This window comes from Drosophila albomicans, chromosome 3 (genome assembly GCF_009650485.2).
Source record: "Drosophila albomicans strain 15112-1751.03 chromosome 3, ASM965048v2, whole genome shotgun sequence".
Taxonomy (NCBI): Eukaryota; Metazoa; Arthropoda; class Insecta; order Diptera; family Drosophilidae; genus Drosophila; species Drosophila albomicans.
In genome coordinates this window covers 46,358,594-46,372,489 of record NC_047629.2, presented here as the reverse complement: position 1 = coordinate 46,372,489, position 13,896 = coordinate 46,358,594, and the positions used below count along the sequence as shown (strand labels likewise).

The 13,896-nt window shown below is 44.1% G+C and overlaps 1 protein-coding gene across 1 annotated transcript in view; it reads right to left on the bottom strand.

Moving 5' to 3' along the window:
* LOC117567728 (titin) overlaps positions 1–13,896 on the bottom strand; it is a 121,180-nt gene that overhangs the window by 21,838 nt on the left and 85,446 nt on the right. Inside the window, 10 exon segments of the mRNA XM_052005716.1 lie at positions 185–403; positions 689–5,495; positions 5,709–6,698; positions 6,912–7,625; positions 8,496–8,998; positions 9,212–10,037; positions 10,463–10,549; positions 11,153–12,108; positions 12,429–12,476; positions 13,568–13,880. Coding sequence (XP_051861676.1) covers positions 185–403; positions 689–5,495; positions 5,709–6,698; positions 6,912–7,625; positions 8,496–8,998; positions 9,212–10,037; positions 10,463–10,549; positions 11,153–12,108; positions 12,429–12,476; positions 13,568–13,880 — 9,463 coding nt within the window.

Genomic DNA, 13,896 nt, shown 5'->3' with positions numbered 1-13,896 from the left:
ACATATAAGTCGCAATCTCAAACCAAGTACATATTTATGTAGTTGAGTTAATTTAGAAACCTATCTCGCAAATACATATTTTTTAAAGGACTTGATGTAATCCATCTCTAATATGTGTAATTAAACCACAGTATGCATGTATTTATATTTCAATGTGAAAAAAAAAGTATTTTAAGAAATTCACCTGTAGGCTCGCTGACTTCAGTAATTTCAACGTTTGATTGTGTAATGTCTTCCACATTGGGTTCTGTGTCACTGAGTACTTCCTCAACAACGATGCCTTCCTCGTGAGAAACTCTTTTATTTTCTGTTTGAATTGTTGTTTCGCCATCTTCATTTTGTACAGATTTAAATGTTGTAATGTAAACTGGATGTTCCGTTTCAGTGTGTTCTGGTTTCTCCGCTGTGTTCATGTTTGTTGTGTAATTTTCATTGTTGTAAAATGATTGGAAAAATTTGTTAATAACATTACAAAAAAAAAAAAATTGTTATTAAGCTCTTTTTTTAAGCTCTATAAAAAATAGATGTAAAAACTAAAAACAATATAGAGCGTCAAAAATACAAATTATAATGAAATAACCCTATTAAGAGTACAATATAATATTAAATGGGTATAGCGTATACTTCATTTTTTTTAGTTTTCGTGTAAGATGTGGTGTATGCATGGTGTAGTGAATTGTGTTCTTACCCCTCTGTTTGTGTGGCTTTTGTTTTTTGTGTTTGGGAAGTTGTTCATCATCAAGCTTGCTAATGTCTATAATGTCAGCAATGTTCTCATCACTTACAACCCGTACCAACGAATATGGCTCTTTGCCTTCTTCCTCGATAGTTTGAATTTGATAATATTCTTCTTCTTCAGGACCCTGTTTTTTGAATGTTCGCGTTTTGGTAGTCTTCTTCTTCGGCTTTTTGTTTTCAGAAACTTCTTCAATTACAGTTTCTTCCGGTAACTCTTCAATTGGAATTGGCAATACTGAAGATTCCTCGACGGGAAGAATTTCAACTTGCACAGTAGTTATTGGTTCCATATTTTCTTCTTCAATTATGTTAACTGTAGTGACCTCATCAAGATTGTCATCAATATTCTTTTTGAAGGATCGTGTTTTAACCGTTTTTTTCTTCTTCGTTCCATCAGGATTAACCAACTCTATTTCAGAAACTTGTTCCGGTAACTCAAATGACTTATTATCAGTTTGAGAAGGTTCAGTAATGGGGAGTTCCTTGATAGTTATGCTGTAAATTGGCTCTCCTGATTCTTGTTCAGTAATGCCAATTTCAGTCACTTCTTCATTAAACTCATCTTTCGGTTTCTTTATGATCCGTTTTTTTGTTTTTATTATTTTTTCTTGGCCGTCTTCATCTATAGTTTGCGACTCAATAATTTCATCTGGAAGGACAACAATCTCTGTGATCTTTTCTTCGGGAAGATCAGGGAACGGGGCTTCGAAGTTCTCAACTGTCACTGTTGTCAGTGGTGGTTTTTCGTATTCTTCAACAGTCTGAACTTTGGTGACTTCCATATTGGGACCTTGAACTTTTTTAATGATTTTTGTCTTAATAACTGTTTTGGTAGGAGTGCCATCTGGCTTTTCAGAAATAATTATAGATTTTCTTTCAGGTAGCTCCACCACGGAAATGTCATCTTCAGGTTTATGAACAACAACTCGCTTTTTAAGTTTCAGCTTTTCACCAAATGGACTCTTTACATCTGATTCCTCCACAGTTATAGTGGTCTTCGGATTTTTATCGTCCTCTTCAATGGTTTCGATTTTTGTTACTTCCTCGGTATCACCCTTAACCTTCTTAATCACACGTGTACGGATCTTCTTCTTCTTTGGAGTGCCATCCTCACTGATTGTTTCCACCACACGAATCTCTTCTGGAAGCTCCTTGATTTCTTCAGGTTGTTCTTCCTCCACGGGAAGCTCTTCAACCGTGACAGTGGTTTCGGGTTGTTTGTCATCCTCCTCAACGGTTTCAATCTTGGTGACTTCTTGTTTGTCACCCTTAACCTTCTTGATAACACGTGTGCGGATTTTCTTCTTCTTTGGAGTGCCGTCTTCAGAAATAGTTTCAATCACGTGAACTTCTTCTGGAAGCTCCTTGATTTCTTCAGGTTGTTCTTCCTCCACTGGAATCTCTTCAACTGTGACTGTGGTTTCGGGTTGTTTGTCATCCTCTTCGACGGTTTCGATCTTGGTGACTTCTTGCTTGTCACCCTTAACCTTCTTGATAACACGTGTACGGATCTTCTTCTTCTTTGGAGTGCCGTCTTCAGAAATAGTTTCCACAACGTGTACTTCTTCGGGAAGCTCCTTGATTTCTTCTGGTTGTTCCTCCTCCACAGGAATCTCTTCAACTGTGACAGTGGTTTCGGGTTGTTTGTCATCCTCTTCGACGGTTTCGATCTTGGTGACTTCTTGTTTGTCACCCTTAACCTTCTTGATTACACGTGTGCGGATTTTCTTCTTCTTTGGAGTGCCATCCTCACTGAGTGTTTCCACCACACGAACCTCTTCTGGAAGCTCCTTGATTTCTTCAGGTTGTTCTTCCTCCAGTGGAATCTCTTCAACTGTGACTGTGGTTTCGGGTTGTTTGTCATCCTCTTCGACGGTTTCGATCTTGGTGACTTCTTGTTTGTCACCCTTAACCTTCTTGATAACACGTGTACGGATCTTCTTCTTCTTTGGAGTGCCGTCTTCAGAAATAGTTTCCACCACGTGAACTTCTTCTGGAAGCTCCTTGATTTCTTCAGGTTGTTCTTCCTCCACTGGAATCTCTTCAACTGTGACAGTGGTTTCGGGTTGTTTGTCATCCTCTTCGACGGTTTCGATCTTGGTGACTTCTTGTTTGTCACCCTTAACCTTCTTGATAACACGTGTACGGATCTTCTTCTTCTTTGGAGTGCCGTCTTCAGAAATAGTTTCCACAACGTGTACTTCTTCGGGAAGCTCCTTGATTTTTTCTGGTTGTTCCTCCTCCACAGGAATCTCTTCAACTGTGACAGTGGTTTCGGGTTGTTTGTCATCCTCTTCGACGGTTTCGATCTTAGTGACTTCTTGTTTGTCACCCTTAACCTTCTTGATTACACGTGTGCGGATTTTCTTCTTCTTTGGAGTGCCATCCTCACTGAGTGTTTCCACCACACGAACCTCTTCTGGAAGCTCCTTGATTTCTTCAGGTTGTTCTTCCTCCACTGGAATCTCCTCAACTGTGACTGTGGTTTCGGGTTGTTTGTCATCCTCTTCGACGGTTTCGATCTTGGTGACTTCTTGTTTGTCACCCTTAACCTTCTTGATAACACGTGTACGGATCTTCTTCTTCTTTGGAGTGCCGTCTTCAGAAATAGTTTCCACAACGTGTACTTCTTCGGGAAGCTCCTTGATTTTTTCTGGTTGTTCCTCCTCCACAGGAATCTCTTCAACTGTGACAGTGGTTTCGGGTTGTTTGTCATCCTCTTCGACGGTTTCGATCTTAGTGACTTCTTGTTTGTCACCCTTAACCTTCTTTATTACACGTGTGCGGATTTTCTTCTTCTTTGGAGTGCCATCCTCACTGAGTGTTTCCACCACACGAACCTCTTCTGGAAGCTCCTTGATTTCTTCAGGTTGTTCTTCCTCCACTGGAATCTCTTCAACTGTGACAGTGGTTTCGGGTTGTTTGTCATCCTCTTCGACGGTTTCGATCTTGGTGACTTCTTGTTTGTCACCCTTAACCTTCTTGATAACACGTGTACGGATCTTCTTCTTCTTTGGAGTGCCGTCTTCAGAAATAGTTTCCACAACGTGTACTTCTTCTGGAAGCTCCTTGATTTCTTCAGGTTGTTCTTCGTCCACTGGAATCTCTTCAACTGTGACAGTGGTTTCGGGTTGTTTCTCATCCTCTTCGACGGTTTCGATTTTGGTGACTTCTTGTTTGTCACCCTTAACCTTCTTGATAACACGTGTGCGGATCTTCTTCTTCGTAGGCTTACCATCCTCAGTGATTGTTTCCACTACACGAACCTCTTCTGGAAGCTCCTTGATTTCTTCAGGTTGTTCTTCCTCCACAGGATACTCTTCAACTGTGACTGTGGTTTCGGGTTGTTTGTCATCCTCTTCGACGGTTTCGATCTTGGTGACTTCTTGCTTGTCACCCTTTACCTTCTTGATTACACGTGTGCGGATCTTCTTCTTCTTCGGTTTGCCGTCCTCAGTGATGGTTTCCACAACGCGAACCTCTTCTGGAAGCTCCTTGATTTCTTCAGGTTGTTCTTCCTCCACAGGAACTTCTTCCACTGTGACGGTGGTTTCAGGTTGCTTGTCATCCTCTTCGACGGTTTCGATCTTGGTGACTTCTTGTTTGTCACCCTTAACCTTCTTGATTACACGTGTGCGGATCTTCTTCTTCTTTGGGGTGCCATCTTCAGTGATTGTTTCCACAACACGAACCTCTTCTGGAAGCTCCTTGATTTCTTCAGGCTGTTCTTCCTCCACAGGAACTTCTTCCACTGTGACGGTGGTTTCGGGCTGTTTGTCATCCTCTTCGACGGTTTCGATCTTAGTGACTTCTTGTTTATCACCCTTAACCTTTTTGATTACACGTGTGCGGATCTTCTTCTTCTTTGGAGTGCCATCTTCAGTGATTGTTTCCACAACACGAACCTCTTCTGGAAGCTCCTTTATTTCTTCAGGTTGTTCTTCCTCCACAGGAACTTCTTCCACTGTGACGATGGTTTCAGGTTGCTTGTCATCCTCTTCAACGGTCTCGATCTTGGTGATTTCTTGTTTGTCACCCTTAACCTTCTTGATAACACGCGTGCGTATCTTCTTCTTCTTCGGTTTGCCGTCCTCAGTGATGGTTTCCACAACGCGAACCTCTTCTGGAAGCTCCTTGATTTCTTCAGGTTGTTCTTCCTCCACAGGAACTTCTTCCACTGTGACGGTGGTTTCAGGTTGCTTGTCATCCTCTTCAACTGTCTCGATTTTGGTGACTTCTTGCTTGTCACCCTTTACCTTCTTGATTACACGTGTGCGGATCTTCTTCTTCTTCGGTTTGCCGTCCTCAGTGATGGTTTCCACAACGCGAACCTCTTCTGGAAGCTCCTTGATTTCTTCAGGTTGTTCTTCCTCCACAGGAACTTCTTCCACTGTGACGGTGGTTTCAGGTTGCTTGTCATCCTCTTCAACGGTCTCGATTTTGGTGACTTCTTGTTTGTCACCCTTAACCTTCTTGATTACACGTGTGCGGATCTTCTTCTTCTTTGGGGTGCCATCTTCAGTGATTGTTTCCACAACACGAACCTCTTCTGGAAGCTCCTTGATTTCTTCAGGCTGTTCTTCCTCCACAGGAACTTCTTCCACTGTGACGGTGGTTTCGGGCTGTTTGTCATCCTCTTCGACGGTTTCGATCTTAGTGACTTCTTGTTTATCACCCTTAACCTTTTTGATTACACGTGTGCGGATCTTCTTCTTCTTTGGAGTGTCATCTTCAGTGATTGTTTCCACAACACGAACCTCTTCTGGAAGCTCCTTTATTTCTTCAGGTTGTTCTTCCTCCACAGGAACTTCTTCCACTGTGACGATGGTTTCAGGTTGCTTGTCATCCTCTTCAACGGTCTCGATCTTGGTGATTTCTTGTTTGTCACCCTTAACCTTCTTGATAACACGCGTGCGTATCTTCTTCTTTTTCGGTTTGCCGTCCTCAGTGATGGTTTCCACAACGCGAACCTCTTCTGGAAGCTCCTTGATTTCTTCAGGTTGTTCTTCCTCCACAGGAACTTCTTCCACTGTGACGGTGGTTTCAGGTTGCTTGTCGTCCTCTTCAACGGTCTCGATTTTGGTGACTTCTTGCTTGTCACCCTTTACCTTCTTGATTACACGTGTGCGGATCTTCTTCTTCTTCGGTTTACCGTCCTTAGTGATGGTTTCCACAACGCGAACCTCTTCTGGAAGCTCCTTGATTTCTTCAGGTTGTTCTTCCTCCACAGGAACTTCTTCCACTGTGACGGTGGTTTCAGGTTGCTTGTCATCCTCTTCGACGGTTTCGATCTTGGTGACTTCTTGTTTGTCACCCTTAATCTTCTTGATTACACGTGTGCGGATCTTCTTCTTCTTTGGAGCGCCATCTTCAGTGATTGTTTCCACAACACGAACCTCTTCTGGAAGCTCCTTGATTTCTTCAGGCTGTTCTTCCTCCACAGGAACTTCTTCCACTGTGACGGTGGTTTCGGGCTGTTTGTCATCCTCTTCGACGGTTTCGATCTTAGTGACTTCTTGTTTATCACCCTTAACCTTTTTGATAACACGTGTTCGGATCTTCTTCTTCTTTGGAGTGCCGTCTTCAGAAATAGTTTCCACAACGTGTACTTCTTCTGGAAGCTCCTTGATTTCTTCAGGTTGTTCTTCCTCCACAGGAACTTCTTCCACTGTGACGGTGGTTTCAGGTTGCTTGTCATCCTCTTCGACGGTTTCGATCTTGGTGACTTCTTGTTTGTCACCCTTAATCTTCTTGATTACACGTGTGCGGATCTTCTTCTTCTTCGGTTTGCCGTCCTCAGTAATGGTTTCCACAACACGAACCTCTTCAGGAAGTTCCTTGATTTCTTCAGGTTTTTCTTCCTCCACAGGAAGTTCTTCAACAGTGACAGTTGTTTCGGGTTGTTTGTCATCCTCTTCGACGGTTTCGATCTTGGTGACTTCTTGTTTGTCACCCTTAATCTTCTTGATTACACGTGTGCGGATCTTCTTCTTCTTTGGAGCGCCATCTTCAGTGATTGTTTCCACAACACGAACCTCTTCTGGAAGCTCCTTGATTTCTTCAGGTTGTTCTTCCTCAACGGAAATTTCTTCAACTGTGACAATGGTTTCGGGTTTCTTGTCATCCTCTTCGACGGTTTCGATCTTGGTGACTTCTTGTTTGTCACCCTTAACCTTCTTGATAACACGTGTGCGGATCTTCTTCTTCTTCGGTTTGCCGTCTTCAGTGATGGTTTCAACAACACGAATCTCTTCTGGAAGCTCCTTGATTTCTTCAGGTTGTTCTTCCTCCACTGGAATCTCTTCAACTGTGACAGTGGTTTCGGGCTGTTTGTCATCCTCTTCAACGGTTTCGATCTTGGTGACTTCTTGTTTGTCACCCTTAACCTTCTTGATTACACGTGTGCGTATCTTCTTCTTTTTCGGTTTGCCATCTTCAGTGATGCTTTCCACAACACGAACCTCTTCTGGAAGCTCCTTGATTTCTTCAGGTTGTTCTTCCTCCACTGGAATCTCTTCAACTGTGACAGTGGTTTCAGGCTGTTTGTCATCCTCTTCAACGGTTTCGATCTTGGTGACTTCTTGTTTATCACCCTTAACCTTTTTGATAACACGTGTTCGGATCTTCTTCTTCTTTGGAGTGCCGTCTTCAGAAATAGTTTCCACAACGTGTACTTCTTCTGGAAGCTCCTTGATTTCTTCGGGTTGTTCTTCCTCCACTGGAATCTCTTCAACTGTGACAGTGGTTTCAGGCTGTTTGTCATCCTCTTCAACAGTTTCGATCTTGGTGACTTCTTGTTTGTCACCCTTAACCTTCTTGATTACACGTGTGCGTATCTTCTTCTTTTTCGGTTTGCCATCCTCAGTGATGGTTTCCACAACACGAACCTCTTCTGGAAGCTCCGTGATTTCTTCAGATTGTTCTGCCTCCACAGAAATTTCCTCAACTGTGACAGTGGTTTCACGTGTGCGTATCTTGTTTGTCATCCTGATTGTTCGACGGTTTTCGATCTTGATTTCTTCAAGTGACTTCTTGTTTGTTTGTCACCCTTAACCTTCTTGATAACACGTGTGCGGATCTTCTTCTTCTTCGGGAATGCCATCCTCAGTGATGGTTTCCACAACACGAACCTCTTCTGGAAGCTCCTTGATTTTTTCAGGTTGTTCTTCCTCCACAGGAAATTCTTCCACTGTGACAGTGGTTTCGGGTTGTTGATCATCCACTTCGACGGTTTCAATCTTGGTGACTTCTTGTTTGTCACCCTTAACCTTCTTGATTACACGTGTGCGTATCTTCTTCTTCTTTGGAGTGCCATCTTCAGTAATTGTTTCCACTACACGAACCTCTTCTGGAAGCTCCTTGATTTCTTCAGGTTGTTCTTCTCTACACTGACTGTGACAGTGGTTTCGGGTTGCTTGTCATCCTCTTCGACGGTTTCGATCTTGGTGACTTCTTGTTTGTCACCCTTCACCTTCTTGATAACACGTGTGCGGATCTTCTTCTTCTTCGGTTTGCCCTCCTCAGTGATGGTTTCCACAACACGCACCTCTTCTGGAAGCTCCTTGATTTCTTCAGGTTGTTCTTCCTCCACAGGAACTTCTTCCACTGTGACGGTGGTTTCGGTTGCTTGTCATCCTCTTCGACGGTCTCGATTTTGGTGACTTCTTGTTTGTCACCCTTAACCTTCTTGATTACACGTGTGCGTATCTTCTTCTTTTCGGTTTGCCATCCTCAGTCATGGTTTCCACAACACGAACCTCTTCTGGAAGCTCCTTGATTTCTTCAGGTTGTTCTTCCTCCACTGGACTCTCTTCAATTGTGACAGTGGTTTCGGGTTGTTTGTCATCCTCTTCGACGGTTTCGATTTTGGTGACTTCTTGTTTGTCACCCTTCACCTTCTTGATAACACGTGTGCGGATCTTCTTCTTCTTAGGAATGCCATCCACAGTGATTGTTTCCACAACACGAACCTCTTCTGGAAGCTCCTTGATTTCTTCAGGTTGTTCTTCCTCCACAGGAACTTCTTCCACTGTGACGGTGGTTTCAGGTTGCTTGTCATCCTCTTCGACGGTCTCGATTTTGGTGACTTCTTGTTTGTCACCCTTAACCTTCTTGATTACACGTGTGCGTATCTTCTTCTTTTTCGGTTTGCCATCCTCAGTGATGGTTTCCACAACACGAACCTCTTCTGGAAGCTCCTTGATTTCTTCAGGTTGTTCTTCCTCCACTGGAATCTCTTCAACTGTGACAGTGGTTTCGGGTTGTTTGTCATCCTCTTCGACGGTTTCGATCTTGGTGACTTCTTGTTTGTCACCCTTCACCTTCTTGATAACACGTGTGCGGATCTTCTTCTTCTTAGGAATGCCATCCTCAGTGATTGTTTCCACAACACGAACCTCTTCTGGAAGCTCCTTGATTTCTTCAGGTTGTTCTTCCTCCACAGGAACTTCTTCCACTGTGACGGTGGTTTCAGGTTGCTTGTCATCCTCTTCGACGGTCTCGATTTTGGTGACTTCTTGTTTGTCACCCTTAACCTTCTTGATTACACGTGTGCGTATCTTCTTCTTTTTCGGTTTGCCATCCTCAGTGATGGTTTCCACAACACGAACCTCTTCTGGAAGCTCCTTGATTTCTTCAGGTTGTTCTTCCTCCACTGGAATCTCTTCAACTGTGACAGTGGTTTCGGGCTGTTTGTCATCCTCTTCAACGGTTTCGATCTTGGTGACTTCTTGTTTGTCACCCTTAACCTTCTTGATTACACGTGTGCGTATCTTCTTCTTCTTCGGTTTGCCGTCCTCAGTGATGGTTTCCACAACACGAACCTCTTCTGGAAGCTCCTTGATTTCTTCAGGTTGTTCTCCCTCCACAGGAACTTCTTCAACTGTGACAGTGGTTTCGGGTTGCTTGTCATCCTCTTCGACGGTCTCGATTTTGGTGACTTCTTGTTTGTCACCCTTAACCTTCTTGATTACACGTGTGCGTATCTTCTTCTTTTTCGGTTTGCCATCCTCAGTGATTGTTTCCACAACACGAACCTCTTCTGGAAGCTCCTTGATTTCTTCAGGTTGTTCTTCCTCCACAGGAACTTCTTCCACTGTGACGGTGGTTTCAGGTTGCTTGTCATCCTCTTCGACGGTCTCGATTTTGGTGACTTCTTGTTTGTCGCCCTTAACCTTCTTGATTACACGTGTGCGTATCTTCTTCTTCTTCGGTTTGCCGTCCTCAGTGATGGTTTCCACAACACGAACCTCTTCTGGAAGCTCCTTGATTTCTTCAGGTTGTTCTTCCTCCACTGGAATCTCTTCACTGTGACAGTGGTTTCGGGTTGTTTGTCATCCTCTTCGACGGTTTCGATCTTGGTGACTTCTTGTTTGTCACCCTTCACCTTCTTGATAACACGTGTGCGGATCTTCTTCTTCTTAGGAATGCCATCCTCAGTGATTGTTTCCACAACACGAACCTCTTCTGGAAGCTCCTTGATTTCTTCAGGTTGTTCTTCCTCCACAGGAACTTCTTCCACTGTGACGGTGGTTTCGGGTTGCTTCTCATCCTCTTCGACGGTCTCGATTTTGGTGACTTCTTGTTTGTCACCCTTAACCTTCTTGATTACACGTGTGCGTATCTTCTTCTTCTTCGGTTTGCCATCCTCTGTGATGGTTTCCACAACACGAACCTCTTCTGGAAGCTCCTTGATTTCTTCAGGTGGTTCTTCCTCCACAGGAACTTCTTCCACTGTGACGGTGGTTTCGGGTTGCTTGTCATCCTCTTCGACGGTCTCGATTTTGGTGACTTCTTGTTTGTCACCCTTAACCTTCTTGATTACACGTGTGCGTATCTTCTTCTTCTTTCGGTTTGCCATCCTCAGTGATGGTTTCCACAACACGAACCTCTTCTGGAAGCTCCTTGATTTCTTCAGGTTGTTCTTCCTCCACAGGAATCTCTTCAACTGTGACAGTGGTTTCGGGTTGTTTGTCATCCTCTTCGACGGTTTCGATTTTGGTGACTTCTTGTTTGTCACCCTTACCTTCTTGATAACACGTGTGCGGATCTTCTTCTTCTTAGGAATGCCATCCAAAGTGATTGTTTCCACAACACGAACCTCTTCTGGAAGCTCCTTGATTTCTTCAGGTTGTTCTTCCTCCACAGGAACTTCTTCCACTGTGACGGTGGTTTCAGGTTGCTTGTCATCCTCTTCGACGGTCTCGATTTTGGTGACTTCTTGTTTGTCACCCTTAACCTTCTTGATTACACACGTGTGCGTATCTTCTTCTTTTTCGGTTTGCCATCCTCTGTGATGGTTTCCACAATACGTCTTCTGGAAGCGTATCTCTTCAACTGTGACAGTGGTTTCGGGCTGTTTGTCATCCTCTTCAACGGTTTCGATCTTGGTGACTTCTTGTTTGTCACCCTTAACCTTCTTGATTACACGTGTGCGTATCTTCTTCTTCTTCGGTTTGCCGTCCTCAGTGATGGTTTCCACAACACGAACCTCTTCTGGAAGCTCCTTGATTTCTTCAGGTTGTTCTTCCTCCACAGGAACTTCTTCCACTGTGACAGTGGTTTCAGGTTGTTTGTCATCCTCTTCGACGGTTTCGATCTTGGTGACTTCTTGTTTGTCACCCTTAACCTTCTTGATGACACGTGTGCGTATCTTCTTCTTTTTCGGTTTGCCATCCTCTGTGATGGTTTCCACAACACGAACCTCTTCTGGAAGCTCCTTGATTTCTTCAGGTTGTTTTTCCTCCACTGGAATCTCTTCAACTGTGACAGTGGTTTCGGGCTGTTTGTCATCCTCTTCAACGGTTTCGATCTTGGTGACTTCTTGTTTGTCACCCTTAACCTTCTTGATAACACGTGTGCGTATCTTCTTCTTCTTCGGTTTGCCGTCCTCAGTGATGGTTTCCACAACACGAACCTCTTCTGGAAGCTCCTTGATTTCTTCAGGTTGTTCTTCCTCCACAGGAACTTCTTCCACTGTGACAGTGGTTTCAGGTTGTTTGTCATCCTCTTCGACGGTTTCGATCTTGGTGACTTCTTGTTTGTCACCCTTAACCTTCTTGATGACACGTGTGCGTATCTTCTTCTTCTTTGGAGTGCCATCCTCAGTAATTGTTTCCACAATACGAACCTCTTCTGGAAGTTCCTTGATTTCTTCCTGTTGTTCTTCCTCCACAGGAAGCTCTTCCACTGTGACGGTGGTTTCGGGTTGTTTGTCATCCTCTTCGACGGTTTCGATCTTGGTGACTTTTTGTTTGTCACCCTTAACCTTCTTGATTACACGTGTGCGTATCTTCTTCTTCTTCGGTTTGCCGTCCTCAGTGATGGTTTCCACAACACGAACCTCTTCTGGAAGCTCCTTGATTTCTTCAGGTTGTTCTTCCTCCACAGGAACTTCTTCACTGTGACAGTGGTTTCAGGTTGTTTGTCATCCTCTTCGACGGTTTCGATCTTGGTGACTTCTTGTTTGTCACCCTTAACCTTCTTGATGACACGTGTGCGTATCTTCTTCTTCTTCGGTTTGCCATCCTCTGGTGGTTGCCATCCTCAGTGCTCCTTGATTTCTTCAGGTTGTGGTTTTCCACAACACGAACCTCTTCTGGAAGCTCCTTGATTCTTGTGTGACTCTTCAGGTTTCTTTCTTCCTCCACAGGAAACACGAACCTCTTCTGGAAGCTCCTTGATTTCTTCAGGTTGTTCTTCCTCCACAGGAACTTCTTCCACTGTGACAGTGGTTTCAGGTTGTTTGTCTTCTTCGACGGTTTCGATCTTGTGACTTCTTGTTTGTCACCTTAACCCTTCTTGTTGCGTATCTTCTTCTCTTTGGGTGCCATCCTCAGTTACGAACCTCTTCTGGAAGTTCCTTGTTTCATCCTCTTCCACGGTTTTTCGATCTTGGTGACTTCTTGTTTGTCACCCTTAACCTTCTTGATAACACGTGTGCGTATCTTCTTCTTCTTCGGTTTGCCGTCCTCAGTGATGGTTTCCACAACACGAACCTCTTCTGGAAGCTCCTTGATTTCTTCAGGTTGTTCTTCCTCCACAGGAATTTCTTCCACTGTGACACAGGCTGTTTGTCATCCTCTTCGACGGTTTCGATCTTGGTAACTTCTTGTTTGTCACCCTTAACCTTTTTGATGACACGTGTGCGTATCTTCTTCTTCTTTGGAGTGCCATCCTCAGTAATTGTTTCCACAACATGAACCTCTTCTGGAAGCTCCTTGATTTCTTCAGGTTGTCCTTCTTCCACAGGAACTTCTTCCACTGTGACGGTGGTTTCAGGCTGTTTGTCATCCTCTTCGGTTTCGATCTTGGTGACTTCTTGTTTGTCACCCTTTACCCTTCTTGATAACACGTGTGCGTATCTTCTTCTTCTTCGGTTTGCCGTCCTCAGTGATGGTTTCCACAACACGAACCTCTTCAGGAAGCTCCTTGATTTCTTCAGGTTGTTCTTCGTGCTTCCTCAGGCATCCTCTTCGACGGTTTCGATCTTGGTGACTTCTTGTTTGTCACCCTTTAACCTTCTTCACGTGTGCGTATCTGGAGTGCCACCTCAGTGTTTTCACAATACGAACCTCTTCTGGAAGTTCCTTGTTTCTGTCATCTCTTCTGTGACAGTGGTTTCGACGACGGTTTCGATCTTGGTGACTTCTTGTTTGTCACCCTTAACCTTCTGATGATGACACGTGTGCGTATCTTCTTCTTCTTCGGTTTGCCTTCTTTCGTCCTCAGTGAATGGTTTCAACAACACGAACCTCTTCTGGAAGTTCCTTGATTTCTTCAGGCTTCTCTTCCTCCACAGCAATCTCTTCAACTGTGACAGTGGTTTCAGGTTGTTTGTCATCCTCTTCGACGGTTTCGATCTTGGTGACTTCTTGTTTGTCACCCTTAACCTTCTTGATAACACGTGTGCGTATCTTCTTCTTCTTCGGTTTGCCGTCCTCAGTGATGGTTTCCACAACACGAACCTCTTCTGGAAGCTCCTTGATTTCTTCAGGTTTTTCTTCCTCCACAGGAGTCTCTTCAACTGTGACGGTGGTTTCAGGCTGTTTGTCATCCTCTTCGACGGTTTCGATCTTGGTGACTTCTTGTTTGTCACCCTTAACCTTCTTGATAACACGTGTGCGTATCTTCTTCTTCTTCGGTTTGCCGTCCTCAGTA